Source organism: Oncorhynchus masou, chromosome 29 (assembly GCF_036934945.1).
Source record: "Oncorhynchus masou masou isolate Uvic2021 chromosome 29, UVic_Omas_1.1, whole genome shotgun sequence".
Classification (NCBI taxonomy): Eukaryota; Metazoa; Chordata; class Actinopteri; order Salmoniformes; family Salmonidae; genus Oncorhynchus; species Oncorhynchus masou.
The window spans coordinates 32,536,335-32,559,412 of NC_088240.1; the positions used below are offsets into that span (position 1 = coordinate 32,536,335).

Sequence of the window (23,078 nt, forward strand, 5' to 3'; positions counted from 1 at the left end):
GCCTGTACTGTGTCATACAGCCTTCAGTGCAACTGGCTGTTCTCAATGAGCCGGAATGGAGTCTGTCCGTAACGGGCCATCTCCCCTCCCCTCTGGTGTTCATAACAATAACCCAGGGTGCTGTAACTTCGCCACAGCTATTATCCACATCCCCTCCCAACACACACACACACACACACGCTCCGAACATCATAACCATTCCTCTGTAAAATTGGGACTGCACCCTTGATTCATTGCTGTTTATTTTGTCGGGAGCGTTAGGGAAAGCGTTAGGAGGGGTTTGAGTGTTTCTGTGGGAGCCTGCGGTACCTGCTGCACCATTAGCTCTGTAACGACACCACAATTACTGAGGCTGAGGCAGCCCTGCCTGTCAGAGGAGAGGAGCGCTATCAGGGCGGGAGGATGGGAGGAGTGACAGATGCTTGCCATCAACACAGGAGACGTTTCAAATCTCCAGCGCTTTACCTTCTCCCATCCTCTATTCCACAAAATGATCTAACCTCATCAGAGACCTCTGTCCATCTTTACTAAGACAGAGGGAGATATATAAATAGGGAGGGGGAGAAATGGGACAGGGAAAGGGTGGATAGAGAGAGATGGAGGGAGGGAGAGAGTGAGAAAAGAGGGTGGAAGGATAGAGAAAGACACAGAGAAAGGGTAGAGGGGGGAAAGCGCTTTACTCTGCCAGTAAGAGGTAGATGCTATCTGTCCCAATGACATTTAGAGCATCATTGTAGCAGCATAACATCCCAGTCATCTGGTCTGGAGCCCACACCGTCTCTGAAAGGATTTCATGGATTTGTTACCCTCCCTCTCCTTCTCTAGCAGGGGATTGGTTTACTATGGAGCGCCTGTGTGTGTGAGTGTGAGTAGGAGTGGGAGTGTGGCTTGTCATGGCCCTGCCTGACGACCAGCGGTGTGGCTCTTGCCTGCTGTTTGATGATGTGTGTGAGATGTGATGTGTGTGTGTCTGTGATGCTGGAGAGAGTGACAGTGGAGGGGCCATCAAATCAAATCAAATTTTATTTGTCACATGCGCCTAATACAAAAGGTGTTGACCTTACAGGGAAATGCTTACTTACAGGCTCTAACCAACAATGCAGTTCACGAAATAGAGTTAAGAAAATATTTACGAAATAAACTAAAGTAAAAGATAAAATAAAAAGACAATAAAATAACAATAATGAGTCGAGGTAATATGTACATGTAGGTAGTGGTAAAGTGACTATGTATAGATAATAAACAGTGAGTAGCAGCAGTGTAAAAACAAAGGGGGGGGGGACAATGTAAATAGTCCTGGTAGCCATTGATTAGCTGTTCAGGAGTCTTATGGCTTGGGAGTAGAGGCTGTTAAGAAGCCTTTTGGACCTAGACCTGGTGTTCCGGTACCACTTTCCGTGCGGTAGCAGAGAGAACAGTCTATGACTTGGGTGACTGGAGTCTTTCACAATTTTTTGGTCCTTCCTCTGACAGCGCCTAGTATATAGGTCCTGGATGGCAGGAAGCTTGGCCCAAGTGATGTACTGGGCCGTACGCACTACCCTCTGTAGCATATTATGGTCAGATGCCAAGCAGTTGCCATACCAGGCGGTGATGAAACCGGCCAGGATGCTCTCATTGGTGAAGTGGGAGAACGTTTTGAGGACCATGCCAAATCTTTTCAGTCTCCTGAGGGGGAAATGGTGTTGGCGTGCCCTCTTCACGACTGTCTTTGTTTGTTTGGACCATGATAGATCGTTGGTGATGTGGACACCAAAGGACCTTGAAACTCTCGACCCGCTCCACTACAGCCCCGTTGATGTTAATGGGGGCCCGTTCAACCCTCCTTTTCCTGTAGTCCACGATCAGTTCCCTTGTCTTGTTCACAATGAGGGAGAGGTTGTTGTTCTGGCACCACACTGCCAGGTCTCTGACCTCCTCCTTATAGGCTGTCTCATCATTCATTGTCTGTTGTGTCGTCAGCAAACTTAATGATGGTGTTGGAGTCGTGCTTGTCCACACAGTCGTGGATGAACAGGGAGTACAGGAGGGGACTGAGCACGCACCCCTGAGGGGCCCCAGTGTTGAGGATCAGCGTGGCAGATGTGTTGTTGCTTACTCTTACCAGCTGTATGTGGCCTGTCAGAAAGTCCAGGATCCAGTTGCAGAGGGAGGTGTTTAATCCCAGGGTAATTAGGGATGAGATTTGTGGGCACTATGGTGTTGAAAGCTGAGCTGTAGCCAATAAACAGCATTCTCACTAGAGGTCGACCGATTATGGTTTTCAACGCCGATACCGATTATTGGAGGCCCAAAAATGCTGATACCGATTAATCGGACGATTTTATATATATATATATATATATATATATATATATATATATATATTTATATTTATATTTATATATATTTGTAATAATGACAATTACAACAATACTGAATGAACAACGAACACTTATTTTAACTTAATATCATAAAATACATAAAACCTATCAAGTCTCAAATAAATAATGAAACATGCTCAATTTGGTTTAAAAACTGCAAAAACACAGTGTTGGAGAAGAAAGTAAAAGTGCAATATGTGCCATGTAAAAAAGCTAACGTTTAAGTTCCTTGCTCAGGACATATGAAAGCTGGTTCAATATTCTCAGTTTTTCAATATTCCCAGTTAAGAAGTTTTAGGTTGTAGTTATTACAGGAATTATGACGCGTCAACTATTTCTCTCTATACCATTTGTATTTCATATACCTTTGACTATGTTCTAATAGGCACTTTAGTATTGCCAGACTAATCTCAGGAGTTGATAGGCTTGAAGTCACAAAGAGCGCTGTGAATCAAGCATTGCTTAGAGCTGCTGGCAAAAGCAGTAAAGTTTGAATGAATGCTTACGAGCCTGCTGTTGCCTACCACCGCTCAGTCAGACTGCTCTATCATATATCAAATCATAGACTTAATTATAATATAATAAACACAGAAATACGACCCATTAACATGGTCAAATCTGGAAACAATCATTTTGAAAACAATGTTCATTCTTTCAGTGAAATACGGAACCGTTCCGTCTAAATATTGCTGTTACATAGCACAATCTTCAAGGTTATGTTTATAATTATGTAAATATCTGTCAAATTAGTTCGCAATGAGCCAGGCGGACCAAACTGTTGCATATACCCTGACTCTGCGTGCAAGGAACGCAAGAGAAGTAACACAATTTCCCTAGTTAATATTGCCTGCTAACATGAATTTCTTTTAACTAAATATGCAAGTTTAAAAATACATACTTCTGTGTATTGATTTTAAGAAAGGCATTGATGTTTACGGTTAGGTACATTCATGCAACAATTGTGCTTTTTTCGCAAATGCGCTTTTGTTAAATCATCCCCCGGTTGGCGAAGTAGGCTGTTATTTGATGATAAATTCACAGGCACCGCATTGATTAAATGCAACCCAGGACAAGCTAGATAACCTAGTAATATCATCAACAGTGTGTAGTTAACTTGTGTGAAGATTGATTGTTTTTTCTAAGATAAGTTTAATGCTAGCTAGCAATTTACCTTGGCTCCTTGCTGCACATTACCGATTGTTATGAAAATTTGAAATTGTCCCTAATTAATAGGCGATGCCGATCTGGATCTGTTGGGGTGGTATGCGAATTGGAGTGGGTCTAGGATTTCCGGGATGATGGTGTTGATGTGAGACATGACCAGCCTTTCAAAGCACTTCATGGCTACAGATGTGAGTGCTATGGGGCGGTAGTCATTTCGGCAGGTTACCTTCACTTTTTTGGGCACCGGGACTATGGTGGTCTGCTTGAAACATGTAGGTATTACAGACTCGGTCAGCGAAAGGTTGAAAATGTCAGTGAAGACACTTGCCAGTTGGTCCGCACATGCTTTGAGTACACGTCCTGGTAATCCGTCTGGCCCCGCGGCCTTGTGAATGTTGACCTGTTTAAAGGTCTTGCTCACATCGGCTACCGAGTGCGTGATCACACAGTCGTCCGGTACAGCTGGTGCTCTCTTGCATGCTTTAGTGTTGCTTGCTTAGATGTGAGCATAAAAGACATTTAGCTCATCTGGTAGGCTCGCGTCACTGGGCAGCTCATGCCTGGGATTCCCTTTGTAGTCTGTAATAGTTTGCAAGACCTGCCACATGCGACGAGCGTCAGAGCCGGTGAAGTAGAATTCAATCTTATTCCTGTATTGACGCTTTGCCTGTTTGATGGTTCGTCTGACGGCATAGTGGCCGGATTATTGTCCCACTCCTTGAAAGCGGCAGCTCTAGCCTTTAGCTCGGTGCAGATGTTGCCTGTAATCCATGGCTTCTGGTTGGGATATGTACGTACGGTCACTGTGGGGATGATGTCGTCGATGCACTTGTTGATGAAGCCAGTGACTGAGGTGGCATACTCCTCAATGTCATTGGATGAATCCCGGAACATATTACAGTCTGTGTTAGCAAAACAGTCCTGTAGCGTAGCATCCGTGTCATCTGAACACTTCCGTGTAGAATTATGATCAGATTTGACAAATGGAGGGCAAGAGAGAGCTTTGCATGCTTCTATGTATGTGGAGTAAAGGTGGTCTAGGGTTTTTTTCCCTCTGGTTGCACAAATGGGGTAAAACTGATTTAATTTTGCCTGCATTAAAGTCCCCGGCCACTAGGCTTCTGGCTGAGCATTTTCTTGTTTGCTTATGGCCTTACACAGCTGGTTGAGTGTGGCCTTAGTGCCATCATAGGTTTGTGGCGGTAAATAGACGTCTACGAATAATATAGATGAAAACCTTCTAGGTAGATAGTGTGGTCTACAGCCTATCATGATGTACTCTACCTTAGGCGAGCAATACCTTGAGACCTTGAGTCATCGCACACTAGCTGTTATTGACCAATAGACACCCTTCCCCCACCCCTCGTCTTACCAGACGTAGCTGCTCTGTTCTGCCGATGCAGGGAAAACCCAGCCAGCTCTATATTGTCCGTGTCGTCATTCAACTCTGACTCGGTGAAACATAAGATATTACAATTTTCAATGTCCCGTTGATAGGATTGTCTCAATCATAGACCATCCAGTTTATTCTCCAGTGATTGCACATTGGCCAATAGAACAGATGGTAGAGGTAGTTTGCCGATGAATTCTCACAAGGCACCCCCTGTATATCTGTATTTTATTCACACGAATGACGGGGATTTGGGCCTGGTTTTAGGTGAAGCAGTATATCCTTCGCGTCAGACTCATTAAAGAAAAAATCCTCATCCAGTTTGAGGGGAGTAATCGCTGTTCTGATTTCCATGAGCTCTTTCCGGTCATAAGAGATGGTAGCAGCAACAATATGTACAGAATAAGTAACAAACAAACAAACAGAATAGCACAGTAGGTTAGGAGCCCGTAAAACAGCAACCATCCCCTCCGGCGCCATTGTATGGTGAAGAGGTTGTGTTGAAGCTGGGATGCTATGTCAGTCAAGGAGGCCAAAGGGGAGACGACAGCTGAAACACACACACACACACAATCTCCCCATCCCCCCTCTTCAAAGCTCTAGGGTTCTTGACATTTAGAAGATCCAGTTACAGGGAGAGGCAGTAGATACAGTACTTTAGTGTGTGAGCTGAGCGCATGGTGTGTGTGTGTGTGTGTGTGTGTGTGTGTGTGTGTGTGTGTGTGTGTGTGTGTGTGTGTGTGTGTGTGCGTGCGTGCGTGCGTGCGTGCGTGCGTGTGTGTGTGTGTACTTTTACTGCTTTATTTGAAAAGCTGGTCGTAAAACCAGTGAACTGGAGGCTCTTGGAGGCTGATTTCTTACACAAGACAACAAAAGAGTAGAAGGAGCTCAATAAAGAGGTGAATGGCAAATGGAAAGACACGTGTGTGAAAAGTCAACACACATCAGCTCTGTACAATGCTGAGTGGCAAAAGAGATTCCCTTTGATCTGAAACAAGACTCCCTGACTACGTCCTGAATGGCACCCTATTCCCTATAGTACACTACTTTTGTCCACAGCCCTGGTCAAAAGTAGTGTGCTCTGAAGGGAATAGGGTGCTGTTTGGGATGCAGACAAGGCCTGGCAATGGAACAGTTTGTTCTCTCAGAACATCAATCTCAACAAAGAGATTTGGTTCTGTGTTCAAGAGGGTCGAGAGAGCAGACAAAACAAGAGATAAGCATCTGAACAGGACGTACATTACTCCACAGACCTTTCGATGTCTGTTACCTTTCTCGTTTTATACACAAAATAGGTTTCAGAGCCCTTTCTCCCCGCAGCTACTGTTGGAACTGAAACAGCCCTGGGATGGTTGAGGAACTTTCTTCATATAAAGCGGTAACACAGAAAATATTACATTTAGACCACAAAACCCAAGCCTTCTTAATGTCCTGAGGCACAGCTAGCTTTTATTGCTTGGGATATGTCCCTGAAATGCCCCCTCCCTGATCTGCCCAGGCCACAACCTCCCCTATCCCCAATCCCCCTACCCCACTGGTCTCCTCCAATGAAATTTTAATCAACAGTCTATGATGGAGTGGGGCCACTCAGACACTCCCGCTGTGTGATTGCTCTGCCCCCCCCCTCACCCCTCCATCATCTCTGCACCTGTGTCAACCCCCTCCCCCACTCCTTCTCCCCCCCCTTACAATACTTACAGTAGCCCCTCATTTCCCCCTCACCCCTGCCTCCCCTAGCCCCCCCTCCCTCTGCACACGTCCCGACACATTCTCTCACAGCAAAGCAATTAGCACGCGAACGTCACCCCCCCTACTCTTCCCTCACCCCCCCACCTCTACTCCCGCCCTGATCCACTGCCACCTGGGCAGACTAATAAACATAGGTTATAAAACTAATGAATAGCGCAGGCAGCAGCAGATAGACGCAGCATAGTGCAGAATAAGCAACATTTAAACAGCTGTTAGTGGAGACAAGGAAGATATGCCCTTTTAATTTGGGGGATAATTTCATCTGGTTTTTCTTGGCCCCTGGCCACTGACGCGTGGTTTGTGCATGTGCGGGGAGCGGGGATTGGGTGGGATACGGAGTGATATGATGGCTGGTTGGAAATGAACGTCTCTCCTGCCGTCACGCGCCAGACGGCCCTTCGCCAGGGTCATTTGTCAAGTCATGCGCTTGTCCTCCAACATGCAGCATTTATCGAGGGTATAAAAATGATGTGCTTACTTTCCACAATCCATTGCTGCAATTCCCACTGACATAGTAGTGCATCATATATGGAATAATGTTCCATTCAGGGTGCAGATGAGGAGTCCATCTCCTGTTTTTGAGTGTGTTTCTGGATTAAAACCAGAGAGCAAGGCCTCGTTCATCCCACCAACCACACATTCACTACCTCCGCATTGGACAATTCTGAGCTCCTAACAGAAAAAAAGAATCAACACTTGACTTTTGAATGTTGTTGACTTCTACAATACATATTTCCGATTTTTAATGACATCTCTTGGAGAGGCCATTTGTGAATATACTAGCCTACAGCACTTATGGCAGAGGTTTAATAAAAGGCATTTAGCATTACTCTAATATACACAGAGAACACTCAGATGTAGGATTGCATGGCATATCAGCATTACATCAATGCAAAGTCAGCAGATATAATTTCTATTCCTAACCTAACCCTAAAATGATATCGAATTTACACACAGAAATATTTCGAAAGATCAACATCTTGATCAAGTGACAAACAAACAACCACCTGTCAAGGTCTTTGCCTCCTGATATATAATGCCACACTGCCTGGCCTGCACTGTGTACTGTAAGACAATCACACCATCGTGCATATGGCCCCAGCCAAATCAATAGGAGGAAGAGAGAACGAGAGGGAGAAAAAACAGAGGTGTGGTCCCAGTTACCAGAAGGAGAGAGGAAGAGAGGAGGGGAGTGAAGAGGAGAGATGAAGAGTAAGATGAGGGAGAGCAGTCTGATCTCATAGACTTGATGAAACTTAGTAAATGTAAACCCGGGACACTCAAAATACTATGATATGTTATGTTTGGTACGGTTACATAAGACAGATGGTTACTTAAGGCAAACAACTAAAGTAGGGTGATTGGTCAAGGTGGACGGGTGGGCGTATAACGCAAACATCTAGCAACCCAAATGTCACAAGTTCGAATCTCATCATGGACTTTTTCATTTGAGCTAATTAGCAACATTTCAACGACTTACTACTTTTTTTTAGCTACTTTGCAACTACTTCGCATGTTATCCAACCTTTCCAAGTTCATTTGGGGCTCTCCAGTGACGCAGCGGTCTAAAGCACTGCATCTCAGTGCTAGAGGTGTCACAACAGACCCTGGTTCAATTCCAGGCTGTATCACAACTGGCTGTGATTGGGAGTCCCATAAGGCAGCGCACAATTGGCCCAGCGTTGTCCGGGTTAGGGTTTGGCCGGGGTAGACTGTCATTGTAAATAAGAATTTGTTGTTATTGACTTGCCTAGTTAAATAAAGGTTCATTTTTATTTATTTTTATAAACCCTAACCTTAACCCTAACCCCTAGCCTAGCTAATGTTAGCCATTCTAGCTAGGCTAGAATTCATAACATATAATACAAAATGGGTGATGGAATCCACAAATTAATACAAACAGTACCATATGAAACGTAACATAACATACTAAATGGAGTGTCTTGGATTTACCTACAGAATAATACGAAATGCTCTGAGATGAGGTTGGGGAGGAGGGGAGAAAAACACCTGACTGTGAGTGAAAATCAGGAATTCACAGCCACTTTTGGCAACACCTAAAAATATCCCACTGCTGACACCACCTGCTGCATGCAAGGCCTCTCTCAGGAAATACACAGAGGGGTGTGTGTATGTGCAAGCGTGCGTGTGTGATTCTGTGTGTGTTCATGATTCCGTGTGGACATGTTTGATATTGCGTGTTTGTGTGTGCGTGCATGCATTATTCCATGTGTGTGTGTGCATGCGTGTAATTGTGTGTGTGTCTTATTACACGTGTGTGTTACTTCCTATTGCCTGCCCTGCAGCCAGTGCAGAAGAGGGAAGTCAAATGGCCCGGACACTGAGAGAGCAGAGGGTTGTGGGGGACACGAGAAATAAGGAAGAGCGATTGCACTCAGAGGACTTGGCCCTATTAGTGGGCTAGCTTGAGCTCTGGGTGAATTATGGCCAAGCAGCAAATAACCCTCAGGCCATTCCAGTGTGTGTGTGTGTATGTGTGCTTCAGTCATATTGGCTTAGCTAGTGGGCTTAGTGTGACCATGCTTATAGGGGGAATCAGGAATCAATACATCACTGTTATCCCCCCAATTCACTACGGCTGGGCCTGGGTTCATTTCTTTTGGATTCGCTAGTTATATAAATGCTGGTGGGAGTGGGAGTGGTTTTAGTGTATTGTGCATTGTCTGGCAGTGGCATGGATTCTGAGTAAGGAATGTCTGGTGTCTGGTGTAGTGTGTGTTAGTGATGTGATCTAAGTGCTGTAGGTATGTAGGAGGACAATTGTTGTAATTTGAAATGCCACAGAGTAGGGCTAGGGTATAATTTTTCTTTGTTACAAATCGATATTTGGAGTCAAATATCAATATAATATTATCCAAAAATGTAACTGTATCAATCCCCCCCCCATCACTACCACCGAATAGGAACTGGTCTCATCTGGTGCGACATCAATTATGTCTGTCCTGTTTCATCTCTCCACATTCCTCCTTTGTCTGGCAAACATGCAAAACATGATAAAGCAGATTCATTCTGTTCTCTCGTTCAAATGATCAACTTCAGATCTCCATTCATTTCTGTCCACCCATAGTACATACAGCTTCAGTAATACTGTCTGATACATAGATATATTGTCTATGGTCTAATATCTGCCATCCAGATGTCTGTTTACAACATCAGTGATGTTGTGTGTGGCTGGCCAGTACAGTCAGTGGACCAGAGTTCAGTTTATACACAGGGCTTCATCCCTCCTTAGATGTGTGTGTGTGAGAGTTTCTCTGTACGGTCATGTGGACCAGAGTTCAGTTTATACACAGGGCTTCATCCCTCCTTAGATGTGTGTGTGTGAGAGTTTCTCTGTTCAGTCATGTGGACCAGAGTTCAGTCTACACACAGGGTGCTGATCCCTCCTCAGCCTGGATGTGGATGTGACGAGGGGTGGCTAAGGATCAGGTCTGCTCTACATCTGTATCCTATCTCAGTAGGAGAACGCCTGGCCGGATGAGACAGCTGTAGGTCTGAATGGGAATCCCCCCATTCCATCCTTTATCTGAGTGACTGGTTGAAGACTGCAGTACACACACAACCCTTATTTAGTCACTCACTATCTGCATTAATTGACCATGAAAGTACCCAATAAATACACAGTTAGTGTTCATGTAATCTGGCTAAGTACTTTACTCGTAGGCAGATAGTTAAGCTCAGCTCTGGGGTTGAAGATTAGGGAGGACAGCAACGCATTCATTACTGTGCTTCAATATTTACTTTTGCTTTCTTGCTGTCTATCAACACCAAGAGGGAGATACTATTTTAGTCCCCCATGGGCCCTCCTCCATTCCTCCGTTCCTCCTCTCTTCTCCTCCTATCCTCTCCTGTCAAATCTGTCTTTCTTTGTCTCCCTCCTGCACATTGCCACCAGGCTTCTGTCTGCTCTCCCCTCCTTCTCTTCCTCCTCCTCTTCATCTCCTCTCTAGTCTTTGTCCCACGTGCACCCATACGCACGCACGCACGCACGCACGCACGCACACACACACACACACACACACACACACACACACACACACACACACACACACACACACACACACACACACACACACACACACACACACACACACACACACACACACACACACACACACACACACACACACACACACACACCAGGCTAGCTCCGCTGGGAGCGGGGAGGAAACAGACGGACAACAGCTCACACAGAGATGAGGAAAACACAGTGTCACCATCGCAGCGTGTCAGTTAAAGCCATTCACATTTTTAAGAGAAACAAGAGACAACGTCTTGACTTTGTGTCGGTGTGAATGTGGGTGTTCTATCAGCCTTTGTTTTAGAGGAAACTGAGGGGATGCGTTGATATCCAAGATGATTGCAGGGTCAAGTGAAACAGTAGTGGGTGTGGAATGGGTTGACATATTGATGAAATTAGTAAATTGCACATTATCCTTGTTGTACAATTCTTAAAATATTGGAATAATCAGGTTATAAAAGGCTCCCTTTTCCCTTCTTTAAACACCCTGAGTTGTTAGAAGTGGTGGTGGGATCCCGTGTTAGTGAGAGTGGTGGTGGGATCCCGTGTTAGTGAGAGTGGTGGTGGTATCCCATGTTAGTGAGAGTGGTGGTGGGATCCCGTGTTAGTGAGAGTGGTGGTGGGATCCCGTGTTAGTGAGAGTGGTGGTGGGATCCCATGTTAGTGAGAGTGGTGGTGAAATGAGTTGTGGCTGAGCTGATGTCTTGTGACACATCTTGGCAGGACATAAGGGCTGCAGCGTTCAGGTTCATGAACTAAACCAGACAGGTTTATTATGACATCAGCACTTATCAAGCCATGGGGAGAGCAGGGCTGAAACACACACACCTCAACCTAAATGTTAATGACACAGCACAGCACAGGACACACACACACACATACACAGACAGACAAACATTTATAGAGATAGCTCTGCCATAAAAGTCATTCCTAGATATTAAATTCTCCTGGCAAAACCTCACAGACCCCTGTATAACCCCACAGTCAAACCTATTCTATATCCATATTAATTATTACAAGACACCATCTGTAGTCTATAATAATTCTACCCCATGGAGAAAAGGGATAATAAAGATGATTATTTTCAATATTGTGCTTCTATAAAATTCATCCCCTCCCAGGGCAGAGGAACAAAGCAAGGCTGATTATATTCGGTGGTTGTCTGATAACTCTCTCTGACATAACCATAACCCCATCCGTTAAAATCATATTTTCTAACTCCCCACAGGAACACACCAAACTGAATAAGAAACTTCATGTATCCCAGTTCCCCTCCTGAATGAGGCCTAATGAAAACCCTCTGCTCTGGGCTCTGATGGGGAGCTGAAGGAGAGCATTTATGTATAGTCAATAATCAGGTGTGTGTGTGTCTGTGTCTGTGTGTGTGCATGGCATGTGTGCATGTGTCTGTGTGTGTGTGTGTCTGTGTACGTGCTTGTGTGCGTGTGTGTGTGTGTGTGTGTGCGTGTGTGTGTGTGTGTGTGTGTGTGCATGTGTGTGTGTGCATGTGCGTGCGTGTGTGTGTGTGTGCATGTGTGTGTGTGTGTGTGTGTGTGTGTGTGTGTGTGTGCGTGTGTGCGTGCGTGTGTGTGTGTGTGTGCATGTGTCTGTGTGTGTGTGAAGCAGTGAATTGTGTAGTTAATAGTGAGATATGAGGCAGCATTCCAGCTAGGGGCCAGCTAGTCAGATCTCAGATCTCTGAGGCAGAACCAGCCGAGGGAGGCCAGGCAAGGGACAGGCCTACAGCTACATCAGGGTGGAGATGGTGCTGGGAACACAACAGCCTTCTCTGTAGTCTGTAATGTGACTGGACTGAAGGCCCTTTGATCAGTGGGACAACAACATGTGTTATCATACACAGAGGGATTATTTTATACAACACATTTATACTGTAAATCTAAGACATTGTTATCAATTTCCTTGTTGAGTTACCTGATTTTAGACAGAGGAAGCATAATTTTCAATGTACCTCAGTCACTACAACCCCCCCCCCCCACACACACACACACATACACATAGAACCGATAATAGCGTGTCTGAGAGAGAGAGAGGGTTTTCCAATTGCTGAGGTAAAACAGTAAAACAGGCCAGAGGCGACAGCCTGCCAGCCACACTGTTCTCTGATCCTGATCCATAGCCTCTTCTCTTCTACCGGTCTCAGCCAGTCTGTCCAGCCAAGGGTCAGGGGTCAGCCTGCTACCACCCAATTAAACCCAGCAGGACAGGGCAGAGCCACTCTGGACCTTGGAGAGGAGTGTGCCCTCCTCGCCTCCAGGGCCCATGTGACCACAGGGTCACCCAGAGTCCACCAACCAGTGGGGGAGCTCCTCGCTCAACGCTCGCTGCCTGCCGCATCGTTAATGAACTGCCCGGAGGCGTCCGTGTGTGTGTGACACTGTGTCATCGGGAAGGTGGGCCAGCACAACACAGCGGAACACTTCAAAGAACTGAACAGTGAGTCACAGTGAGTCAGAGTATTGTGGTGGACGACCGTGTCGGAGTCCAGACAGGATTAGCTTTCCTTTCCAAGTTGACTCGACTGAGTAAAGGAAAGTAGATTAGTGGGTCATAAAGGGTGGCTTTTTAAATGAGTATGTGTGTGTGTGTGAGATGTGTGGGTGTTTGAATGGTAACACTGAAGGACAGTGTGTGCGACCCTTCCATCTGCGTCCCCAAAACACACACACAGTGACTTCTAAGCCCTGACAGCGTGCAGCTGCAGCTGATGAATACATTCAGTTCATGGAAGGGGGGGCTGTGCCTGTGTGTCTGTGTGTGTGTGTGTGTGTGTGTGTGTGTGTGTGTGTGTGTGTGTGTGTGTGTGTGTCAATCATCCTTTGCCTATGTTTGTGTGGGCTAGCCGACAGAGAGAGAGAGAGAGCTATTTCTGTTTGTGTACACACAAAACACACAAATACCCACTCAGTTGTGCTGGGGTCACCAGATCCATGGTTTGACGGTCAGAGCCAGGACAAAGCAGGGGAGAGTTAAGCCCATTCAGACGCTTTATCAGCAAACACGTGTCAGTCCAACAATGACCTCTTGATCCTTGCTGTCCCCCACCCACACAGCCAGCCATCACAGCCATCACCCCCCCCCTCCTCTCCCCGTCAATACAGCCGTCACTCACAAACACACTCATAAAGCTATACACACACAAACGCAGGCACGCACGCACACACACACTTGACATCTGAGACTACAGATTACCTCATTATAGAGAGAGAGAGAGACAGAGAGAAAGTGAGTGAGAGAAAGAGAGTGAGAGATAGAGACAGAGAGAAAGACAGAGAGAAAGACAGAGTGAGAGAGAGACAGAGAGAAAGACAGAGAGAAAGAGAGTGAGAGAAAGAGAGTGAGAGATAGAGACAGAGAGAAAGACAGAGATAAAGAGAGTGAGAGATAGAGACAGAGAGAAAGACAGTGAGAGAAAGACAGAGAGAAAGAGAGTGAGAGAAAGAGACAGAGTGAAAGACAGTGAGAGAAAGAGAGTGAGAGAAAGAGAGTGAGAGAAAGAGACAGAGAAAGACAGTGAGAGAAAGAGAGAAAGAGAGTGAGAGAAATAGACAGAGTGAAAGACAGTGAGTGAAAGAGACAGAGAGAAAGACAGTGAGAGAAAGAGAGAAAGAGAGTGAGATAAAGTGAGAGATAGAGAAAGAGAGTGAGAGATATAGACAGAGAGGAAGAGAGTGAGAGATATAGACAGAGAGGAAGAGAGTGAGAGATATAGACAGAGAGAAAGAGAGTGAGAGATATAGACAGAGAGGAAGAGAGTGAGAGAAAGAGAGTGAGAGAAAGAGACAGAGAGAAAGAGAGTGAGAGACAGAGAGAAAGAGAGTGAGAGAAAGAGAAAGAGACAGAGTGAGAGAAAGAGACAGAGAGAAAGAGAGTGAGAGATAGCGACAGAGAGAAAGCAAGTGAGAGATAGAGACAGAGAGAAAGACAGAGAGAAAGAGAGTAAGAGAAAGAGACAGAGTGAAAGACAGTGAGAGACAAAGAGAAAGAGACAGAGAGAAAGACAGTGAGAGAAAGAGAGAAAGAGAGAAAGAGAGTGCGAGAAAGAGACAGAGTGAAAGACAGTGAGAGAAAGAGAGAAAGAGAGAAAGAGAGCGAGAGAAAGAGAGTGAGAGAGAGAAAGAGAGTGAGAGAAAGAGAGAAAGAGAGTGAGAGAAAGAGAGAAAGAGAGTGAGAGAAAGAGAGAAAGAGAGTGAGAGAAAGAGAGTCAGAGAAAGAGACAGAGTGAGAGAAAGAGGCAGAGAGAAAGAGAGTGAGAGATAGACAGAGAGAGACAGAAGAGAGTGAGAGAAAGACAGTGAGAGAAATAGAGAAAGAGAGTGAGAGAAAGAGACAGAGTGAGATAAAGAGGCAGAGAGAAAGAGAGTGAGAGAAAGAGAGAGAGAGAGGGACAGAGAAAAAGAGTGAGAGATAGAGACAGAGAGAAAGACAGTGAGAGACAGAGAGAAAGAGAGTGAGAGAAAGAGACAGAGTGAGAGAAAGAAACAGAGAGAAAGAGAGTGAGAGAAAGAGACAGAGAAAGAGAGTGAGAGATAGCGACAGAGAGAAAGAGACAGAGAAAAAGAGAGTGAGAGATAGTGACAGAGAGAAGAGACAGAGAAAGAGAGTGAGAGAAAGAGAGAGAGATAGAGAGTGAGAGAAAGAGAATGAGAGAAAGAGAGTGGGAGACAGAAAGAAAGAGAATGAAAGAAAGAGAGTGAGAGAAAGAAAGAGAGTGGGAGAAAGAGAGAAAGAGAATGAGAGAAAGAGAGTGAGAGAAAGAGAGAAAGAGAATGAGAGAAAGAGAGATAGAGAGTGAGATAAAGAGAGAAAGAGAGAGAGATAATGAGAGAAATAGAGAAAGAGAGATAGAGAGTGAGAGAAAGAGAGAAAGAGAGAGATAATGAGAGAAAGAGAGTGGGAGATAGAGACAGAGAGATAGAGACAGAGAGAAAGAGAGTGGGAGATAGAGACAGGGAGATAGAGAGTGAGAGAAAGAGAGTGGGAGATAGAGACAGAGAGAAGAGAGTGGGAGATAGAGACAGAGAGAAAGAGAGAAAGAGGGAGAGATAATGAGAGAAAGAGAGTGGGAGATAGAGACAGAGAGATAGAGACAGAGAGATAGAGACAGAGAGAAAGAGAGTGGGAGATAGAGAGTGAGAGAAAGAGAGTGGGAGATAGAGACAGAGAGAAAGATAGTGGGAGATAGAGACAGAGAGAAAGAGAGTGGGAGATAGGGACAGAGAGAAAGAGAGTGGGAGATGGAGACAGAGAGATAGAGACAGATAGATAGAGACAGAGAGAAAGAGACAGAGAGAAAGAGAGAAAGAGAGAGAGATAATGAGAGAAAGAGAGAAAGAGGGATAGATAATGAGAGAAAGAGAGTGGGAGATAGAGACAGAGAGATAGAGACAGAGAGAAAGAGAGTGGGAGATAGAGAGATAGAGACAGAGAGAAAGAGAGTGGGAGATAGAGACGGGGAGATAGAGACAGAGAGAAAGAGAGTGGGAGATAGAGACAGAGAGAGAAAAGAGAGAGAGAAAGAGACAGAGAGAAAGAGACAGAGAGATAGAGACAGAGAGAAAGAGAGAGAGAGATAGAGACAGAGAGAAAGAGACAGAGATATAGAGACAGAGAGATAGAGACAGAGAGAAAGAGAGAGAGAAAGAGAGAGAGAGATATAGACAGAGAGAAAGAGACAGAGAGATAGAGACAGAGAGAAAGAGAGAGAGAGATAGAGACAGAGAGAAAGAGAGAGAGAGATAGAGACAGAGAGAAAGAGACAGCGAGATAAAGACAGAGAGAAAGAGACAGAGAGATAGAGACAGAGAGAAAGAGAGAGAGAGATAATGTTAACACGTTTCCCATGCCAATAAAGCCCTTTGAATTGAATTGAAAGAGAGTGAGAGATGAAGAGAGAGAGAGAGATAGAGACAGAGAGAAAGAGAGTGAGAGAAAGAGACAGAAAGAGAGTGAGAGTAGTAAAACAGCCCATTGACAGCGGCAAAGCCTTTGTGCGATGTTATATTTTGCCCCAAACAAGCGAGGGATTGAGAGCCAGTCAAAACAGCATTCACTGCTCAACATAAACGAGCATTTGATTCACTGTTTTCTCTCTGTTTACAGCCGCCTCCACAGTATATCCTCTTTTCTTTTTGTAATGTTTGGGTAAATGCATTTGTTCTGCTGGCAGGTAAGGGCACAACAGAGGTCCCTCGACATAATGGGAGTAGTGGATAAAAAAGCAAGCAACCTTTCATTGACAGAACAGTAAGCAAGCACACTCACAACAACCCAGCATTACAGTATTGTGTTGGGACATCGTGTAAGGTTCTCCTTACACAAGCTGAAGGAATGGCTTTGTGGTAACCATTCTCGCTGTGCGTCCGCATAGAACTCCACTGACTCACTGAGCTGACTGACCCATCCACAGGACTGAAGAGTCATGGTGGTGGTGTTGTAGTGGAACTAAAGGCAGGGGATTGTTTGGGGTGGGGGGGAAGCATTAGTGGGGAGCACCTCAAACATAGGTTAATCCAGAAGAGGCTGGTAGTGATCTGAGCCCAGTCAGTAAACTGGGGAGGAGAGAAGGAGAGACAGAGAGATTGAGCGATTGAGAAAAGGAGAGAGAGACCAAGAGCGAGAGAGAGAGAGAGAGAGAGAGAGAGAAGAGAAGAGAGAGAGAGAAGAGTGGAGGAGAGAGATCAGTTTAGCATCAAGAGATAGAGCTTCAAACAGCAGAGAGAAAGTCAGATCCCTGAGAGTCAGATCCCTGTCTTCCTTTAAAGGGATTTAGTGGGGGTGGGGGGAGCTTCAGCCTCTGTTTATCTTTGTATGGTAGCAGCTAATGTTCTAATGTGGGCCAGCCTGGCAGCTCTGGGGTAATCTAATCAGGATACAGCCATTTTCATTAAACCGCCCAGCCGGGATTACTCCCCCTCACAAGCCGATTGAATGGGGACCCAGGGTTAACAGCTTGTTATAGGATTGGGGTGTGGGGGGGACACTGAGCTGAGTGAGGGATGCTAGGCTAGCTAATAGTGTGGCTGTTGTGATGGTGTGTGTGGCTGTGGTGGTGGTGTTGGTGTGGCAGGGGGTCATATGCCAGGCTAATCTTCATTAGGCACTGCTATGAGAGGAGGAGAGAAAGGGGCCAGACAGGGGATACAACACTCAGACAAAGACAAAACAAGAGGGGGAGTGGCTTAAAACAAACAAAGAGCAGGGAGGACTGAGGTAGAGACAAAGGGAGAGAGATGGATAGAGAGAAGGAGAGAGGGAAAGGAAGGAAGGGGCATCAGCGGAGAGGATAGGAGGGGGAGAGAGGGAAAGAGATGGAGGAGATTGAGAGATGGAGAGAAGAGGGGAGGAAGATAGATAGGGAGAGGAGTGGAATGAAGAGAGGGAAGCGTTTTGTTTCACGGGGACGAGGTGGGTCGGTCAGTGTCGGTTGGTCCTCTGGGCTCTGGTTGTATTGAGATCTCAGGTTACAACACTGTTCTGTTCCAGTCAGTGGGCATGTGACTGATAGGCCCTGTTCAGCCTTGTTCAACCAATCACTGAGTCCATTTCCCTGTCAGCAGTCTTATCAGCCTGCTGGCACTGGGCCACAGCAACACACCACACAGCCCAGGCTGGGATAAATGACTTCAGGCAAAGCCTCAGCTATACTGTACATACAGGGCAGACAGGATGGTTAGTTACCTCCCATTACCTCTATAAGAGCTGACAGCTTAACATGCTGCAGTCCCAGTAACCGGATTAACCGTAAGAAGAACAAATCTAAATTCAATGGTCTTCATTTAGATCGTAGTCTAAATGCTGAGTAATAGTGATGGCGGTAAAACATGATTCACAGCATTACTGCAGTACAGCCCCCGTCTGTTGTAAAATGTCACTGACTCACTGAGTTCATTGGAGGACCAAGTCCAGGAATCAGGAATGTCCTTGCTTTAGGTTCAGGTTCAGGTCCAGGAACCAGGAATGTCCTTGCTTTAGGTTCAGGAAGGAATGTCCTTTCTTTGGGTTCAGGTTCAGGTCCATGCTTTAGGTTCAGGTTCAGGTCCAGGAACCAGGAATGTCCTTTCTTTAGGTTCAGGTTCAGGTCCAGGAACCAGGAATGTCCTTTCTTTCAGGTTCAGGTTCAGGAATGTTCAGGTCCAGGAATCAGGAATGTCCTTTCTTTAGGTTCAGGTCCAGGAACCAGGAATGTCCTTTCTTTAGGTTCAGGTTCAGGTCCAGGAACCAGGAGGTTCAGGTCCAGGAATCAGGAATGTCCTTGCTTTAGGTTCAGGTTTCCAGGAACCAGGAATGTCCTTTCCTTAGGTTCAGGTTCAGGTCCAGGAACCAGGAATGTCCTTTCTTTAGGTTCAGGTTCAGGTCCAGGTACCAGGAATGTCCTTTCCTTTAGGTTCAGGTTCAGGTGTCCAGGTTTCTTTTTAGGTTCAGGTTCAGGTCCAGGAACCAGGAATGTCCTTTCTTTAGGTTCAGGTTCAGGTCCAGGAACCAGGAATGTCCTTTCTTTAGGTTCAGGTCCAGGAACCAGGAATGTCCTTTCTTTAGGTTCAGGTTCAGGTCCAGGAACCAGGAATGTCCTTTCTTTAGGTTCAGGTTCAGGTCCAGGAACCAGGAATGTCCTTTCTTTAGGTTTAGGTCCAGGAACCAGGAATGTCCTTTCTTTAGGTTCAGGTCCAGGAACCAGGAATGTCCTTTCTTTAGGTTCAGGTTCAGGTCCAGGAACCAGGAATGTCCTTTCTTTAGGTTCAGGTCCAGGAACCAGGAATGTCCAGGTTCAAGGTCCAGGAACCAGGAATGTCCTTTCTTTAGGTTCAGGTCCAGGAACCAGGAATGTCCTTTGTTTAGGTTCAGATCCAGGAACCAGGAATGTCCTTTCTTTAGGTTCAGGTCCCAGGGACAATGAGTGACAGTCCAGCCTGTTACAGTGTGTCTCTGAGTAACGCTGTGAGGCTGTGAGCACGAAGTTACATGAGAACTAGCTACTATAATTACACCGCTCTCTTTACTGTGTCCCTGACTGACTGCAGTACCAGACAGCCATACCGTAGGTTGACGAAGGAGTCAGCTTTCCCCTGTGCTCTGTCTGTTATGTTGCAGTACCGCGTGAGTGTGTGCAGTCGGAGTAGTTTAGGTTGCACATTTCTGAACACATCCATGTGGGCCAGCCAAAATGCTCAGCAGTCAGTGACAGTGAGAGGAACCAAGGCATTTTCCACGGAATATTGCTGATCTGTATCAGGCCAGATCCTATTTGTTCACGGCAAGCATGGATGTTGAGTCATTTGTTTGGAGATTGTTTTAGAAAAAAAACACATGTTTCTGTAAACGGAGTACTAAAATGGATTCAGCTGCAATAACCTCAGCGATGACATAGAATACAAAAGTGCAGGGGCCTTGACGTGATGCAATGACACAGCTCCTCCATTGTGGGGCCCAGCTCAGTGACACAGCTCCTCCATTGTGGGGCCCAGCTCAGTGACACAGCTCCTCCATTGTGGGGCCCAGCTCAGTGACACAGCTCCTCCATTGTGGGGCCCAGCTCAGTGACACAGCTCCTCCATTGTGGGGCCCAGCTCAGTGACACAGCTCCTCCATTGTGGGGCCCAGCTCAGTGACACAGGTCCATTGTGGGGCCCACTACCTCAGTGCTGCTCAGTGCTTATCTATAAATACAATCTGGCGTCCCCTTGTCCCGCTGACGGAGGATTCAGCAGGCTGGGAGAGTGAGACAACATCAAGTCCAACCAGTAGAAAAAGGAAATGCATTTCCCTCCATGCGTGTTGTGGTGGATGCAGCTTTTTGCCTGGCGGACTGACAGGAAATGGGACCGGAAATGATCCAGGTATGATGGTCAAGCTTGAACAGGACAGGATGCGGTGGCCCCTGTGTGTGTGTGTGTGTGTGTGTGTGTGTGTGTGTGTGTGTGTGTGTGTGTGTGTGTGTGTGTGTGTGTGTGTGTGTGTGTGTAGGTGGTGGATGCCATGCTTGGGCCCTGACTCAGACCAACATACCTCTATTTTTCGTAACACACCACCCCCTGGCCTGTCCTGGCCTCCACACAGGTAAGGGAAAACACACACACACACACACACACACACACACACACACACACACACACACACACACACACACACACACACACACACACACACACACACACACACACACACACACACACACACACACACACACACACACACACACATTCACGTAGACCTGCCTCTGTAGATTCCAGACTGGGGTCACCGTGGGCGAGTGTGGGCACGCCAGCCAGCCTGAGGGGGAGTCAGCAGGAGTGAGACAGAGGGGGAGGTTGGATCAACCTGACTCTATACAATCTCCATCTTACATGTCCACATACGGCTATTCTGACGAACAAAAGGTACCAGGGATAACAAACATTCCTCCCCTCCACCCCCCTATTCTCTTCTCCACACCCTCACTATCAAAAGTATTTGTGCAGCAGGGGTTTTTAATGCCCGAAAGCCCTCCAAAACAAAATGAAGAACGCAGATTAGGAAAGCTGCTTAAAACATTTAACAACTTGTGTTCGGTGTTCCGAGGGCTCACCTCCAAAGAAAAAGATAAGGAGGGAGGGGAGGCTGGCCCCTGCCATCTCTGTTTGGTGTGATAACTGCACGACACGCCACACTGAGGCCGATCCGACCCAATTTCACAGCACCAGGTTTGCCGTCCCAGTTAATTGCAGCGGCTAACTTAAGTGAAATAGCTTTTTGGGGGCAGGCTGACTGTTTTAATTGTCTTCCAGCGAGGTGCAGGGTGATTACACATGCAGAGCACAGCTGCACTTTAACAGGCTGATGACAACAGAACACTCCTTTTTCTCACACTGTTGGATAGAGAGAGGGGGAGACAGGGGTGAGAGAGAGAGAGAGAGAGAGAGAGAGAGAGAGAGAGAGAGAGAGAGAGAGAGAGAGAGAGAGATATGCTGGCCTTCACAATCCGCCGCCTGAGGCAGTTTCCTACCTGGCATTCACACTAAGAAATATGTCAGATATTTTCCCAGATATTTCTCTAAATTCTATCCTGGTACGTGTTGTAAATGTTCTGCTCCAATAGGGAATCACTTAACCGTACATTTATTCTACCTCTTTGACAGTGATCTAGTCTCCTAGGGTTGAACTACCAGGGTTTGAAGCCTAGGACTGATTCAACCAAAGAGAAACATGCAGATGTGCTCACGTGCGAAGAGCTTGATTCATTCTCAGCTGTTAAGAAATGTGGGTTCACTCGTCTCTACTCTCTAAATAACTGGGTTGCTACAGTAATCAATGCAGCAGAACACACAGGAGAAAAATAAATCACACAGCAGTGAAGTTAGTAACATTGGACTGAAAACAGACTCCACTATAACACATTCTTATTGGTCAAAATGCACCATTGTGACTTCTACTGTGTAATGATCTGCATAATACTTTATTTTTGAGCTCTGGCTGTCATTTTCATTCAAGTCTATCTGAAAGTCTTTTACAGAACAACTCAGTTAAGCCTGGGGACACAGAGCTTTAGACCAAGGTGGTTGAGCCTCTTGCCGAGACTGAGACACAGTGACGTCTCAATCTGTGTGTTCTGCCCTCTGCCTCTGTCTCTCTCTCTGCCTCTGTCTCTGTCAATGCCTCTGCCTCTAACTCTGTCTCTGTCTATGCCTCTGTCTCTCTCTGCCTCTGCCTCTGCCTCTGCCTCTGTCTATGCCTCTGTCTCTATCTATGCCTCTGCCTCTGTCTCTGTCTATGCCTCTGCCTCTGCCTCTGTCTATGCCTCTGCATCTGTCTCTGTCTATGCCTCTGTCTCTCTCTCTGCCTCTGCCTCTGCCTCTCTCTCTGTCTCTGCCTCTGTCTATGCCTCTGCCTGTCTCTGTCTATGCCTCTGCCTCTCTCTCTGCCTCTGCCTCTAACTCTGCCTCTGTCTCTCTCTCTGCCTCTAACTGCCTGTGCCTCTAACTCTGCCTCTGCCTCTGTCTGTCTCTAACTCTGTCTCTGTCTCTGCCTCTGCCTCTGCCTCTGCCAGGGTATCATCCCATCTCATCTGTCACAGCAACGAACAAACACAGAGCCACACCACACCATGCTCTGCCCAGTTCTGGCCACACACACTGGTCCGGATGGGAAGTTGCATATGGGGGAGACTATTACGGAATGAAACACAAAAGCTCCCCTGTACTGTGTCCTAACTACAAATAAAGAAAAGATTACAGATACACACACACACACACACACACACACACACACACACACACACACACACACACACACACACACACACACACACACACACACACACACACACACACACACACACACACACACACACACACACACACACACACACACATCCATG

General features: G+C 46.2%; 1 protein-coding gene across 2 annotated transcripts in view; it reads right to left on the bottom strand.

The window, feature by feature from the left end:
- The window catches only part of LOC135519361 (Krueppel-like factor 7), a 73,952-nt gene that overhangs the window by 25,371 nt on the left and 25,503 nt on the right, over positions 1–23,078 (bottom strand). The window contains exon 1 of one of the 2 annotated variants that reach the window (XM_064944543.1): positions 18,609–18,658. The exons of the other annotated variant lie outside the window; for it this stretch is intronic. Coding sequence (XP_064800615.1) covers positions 18,609–18,617 — 9 coding nt within the window. The 5' untranslated portion in view covers positions 18,618–18,658. Of the gene's footprint in view, positions 1–18,608; positions 18,659–23,078 lie in introns of those variants that run through there. 2 annotated transcript variants of the gene reach the window in all.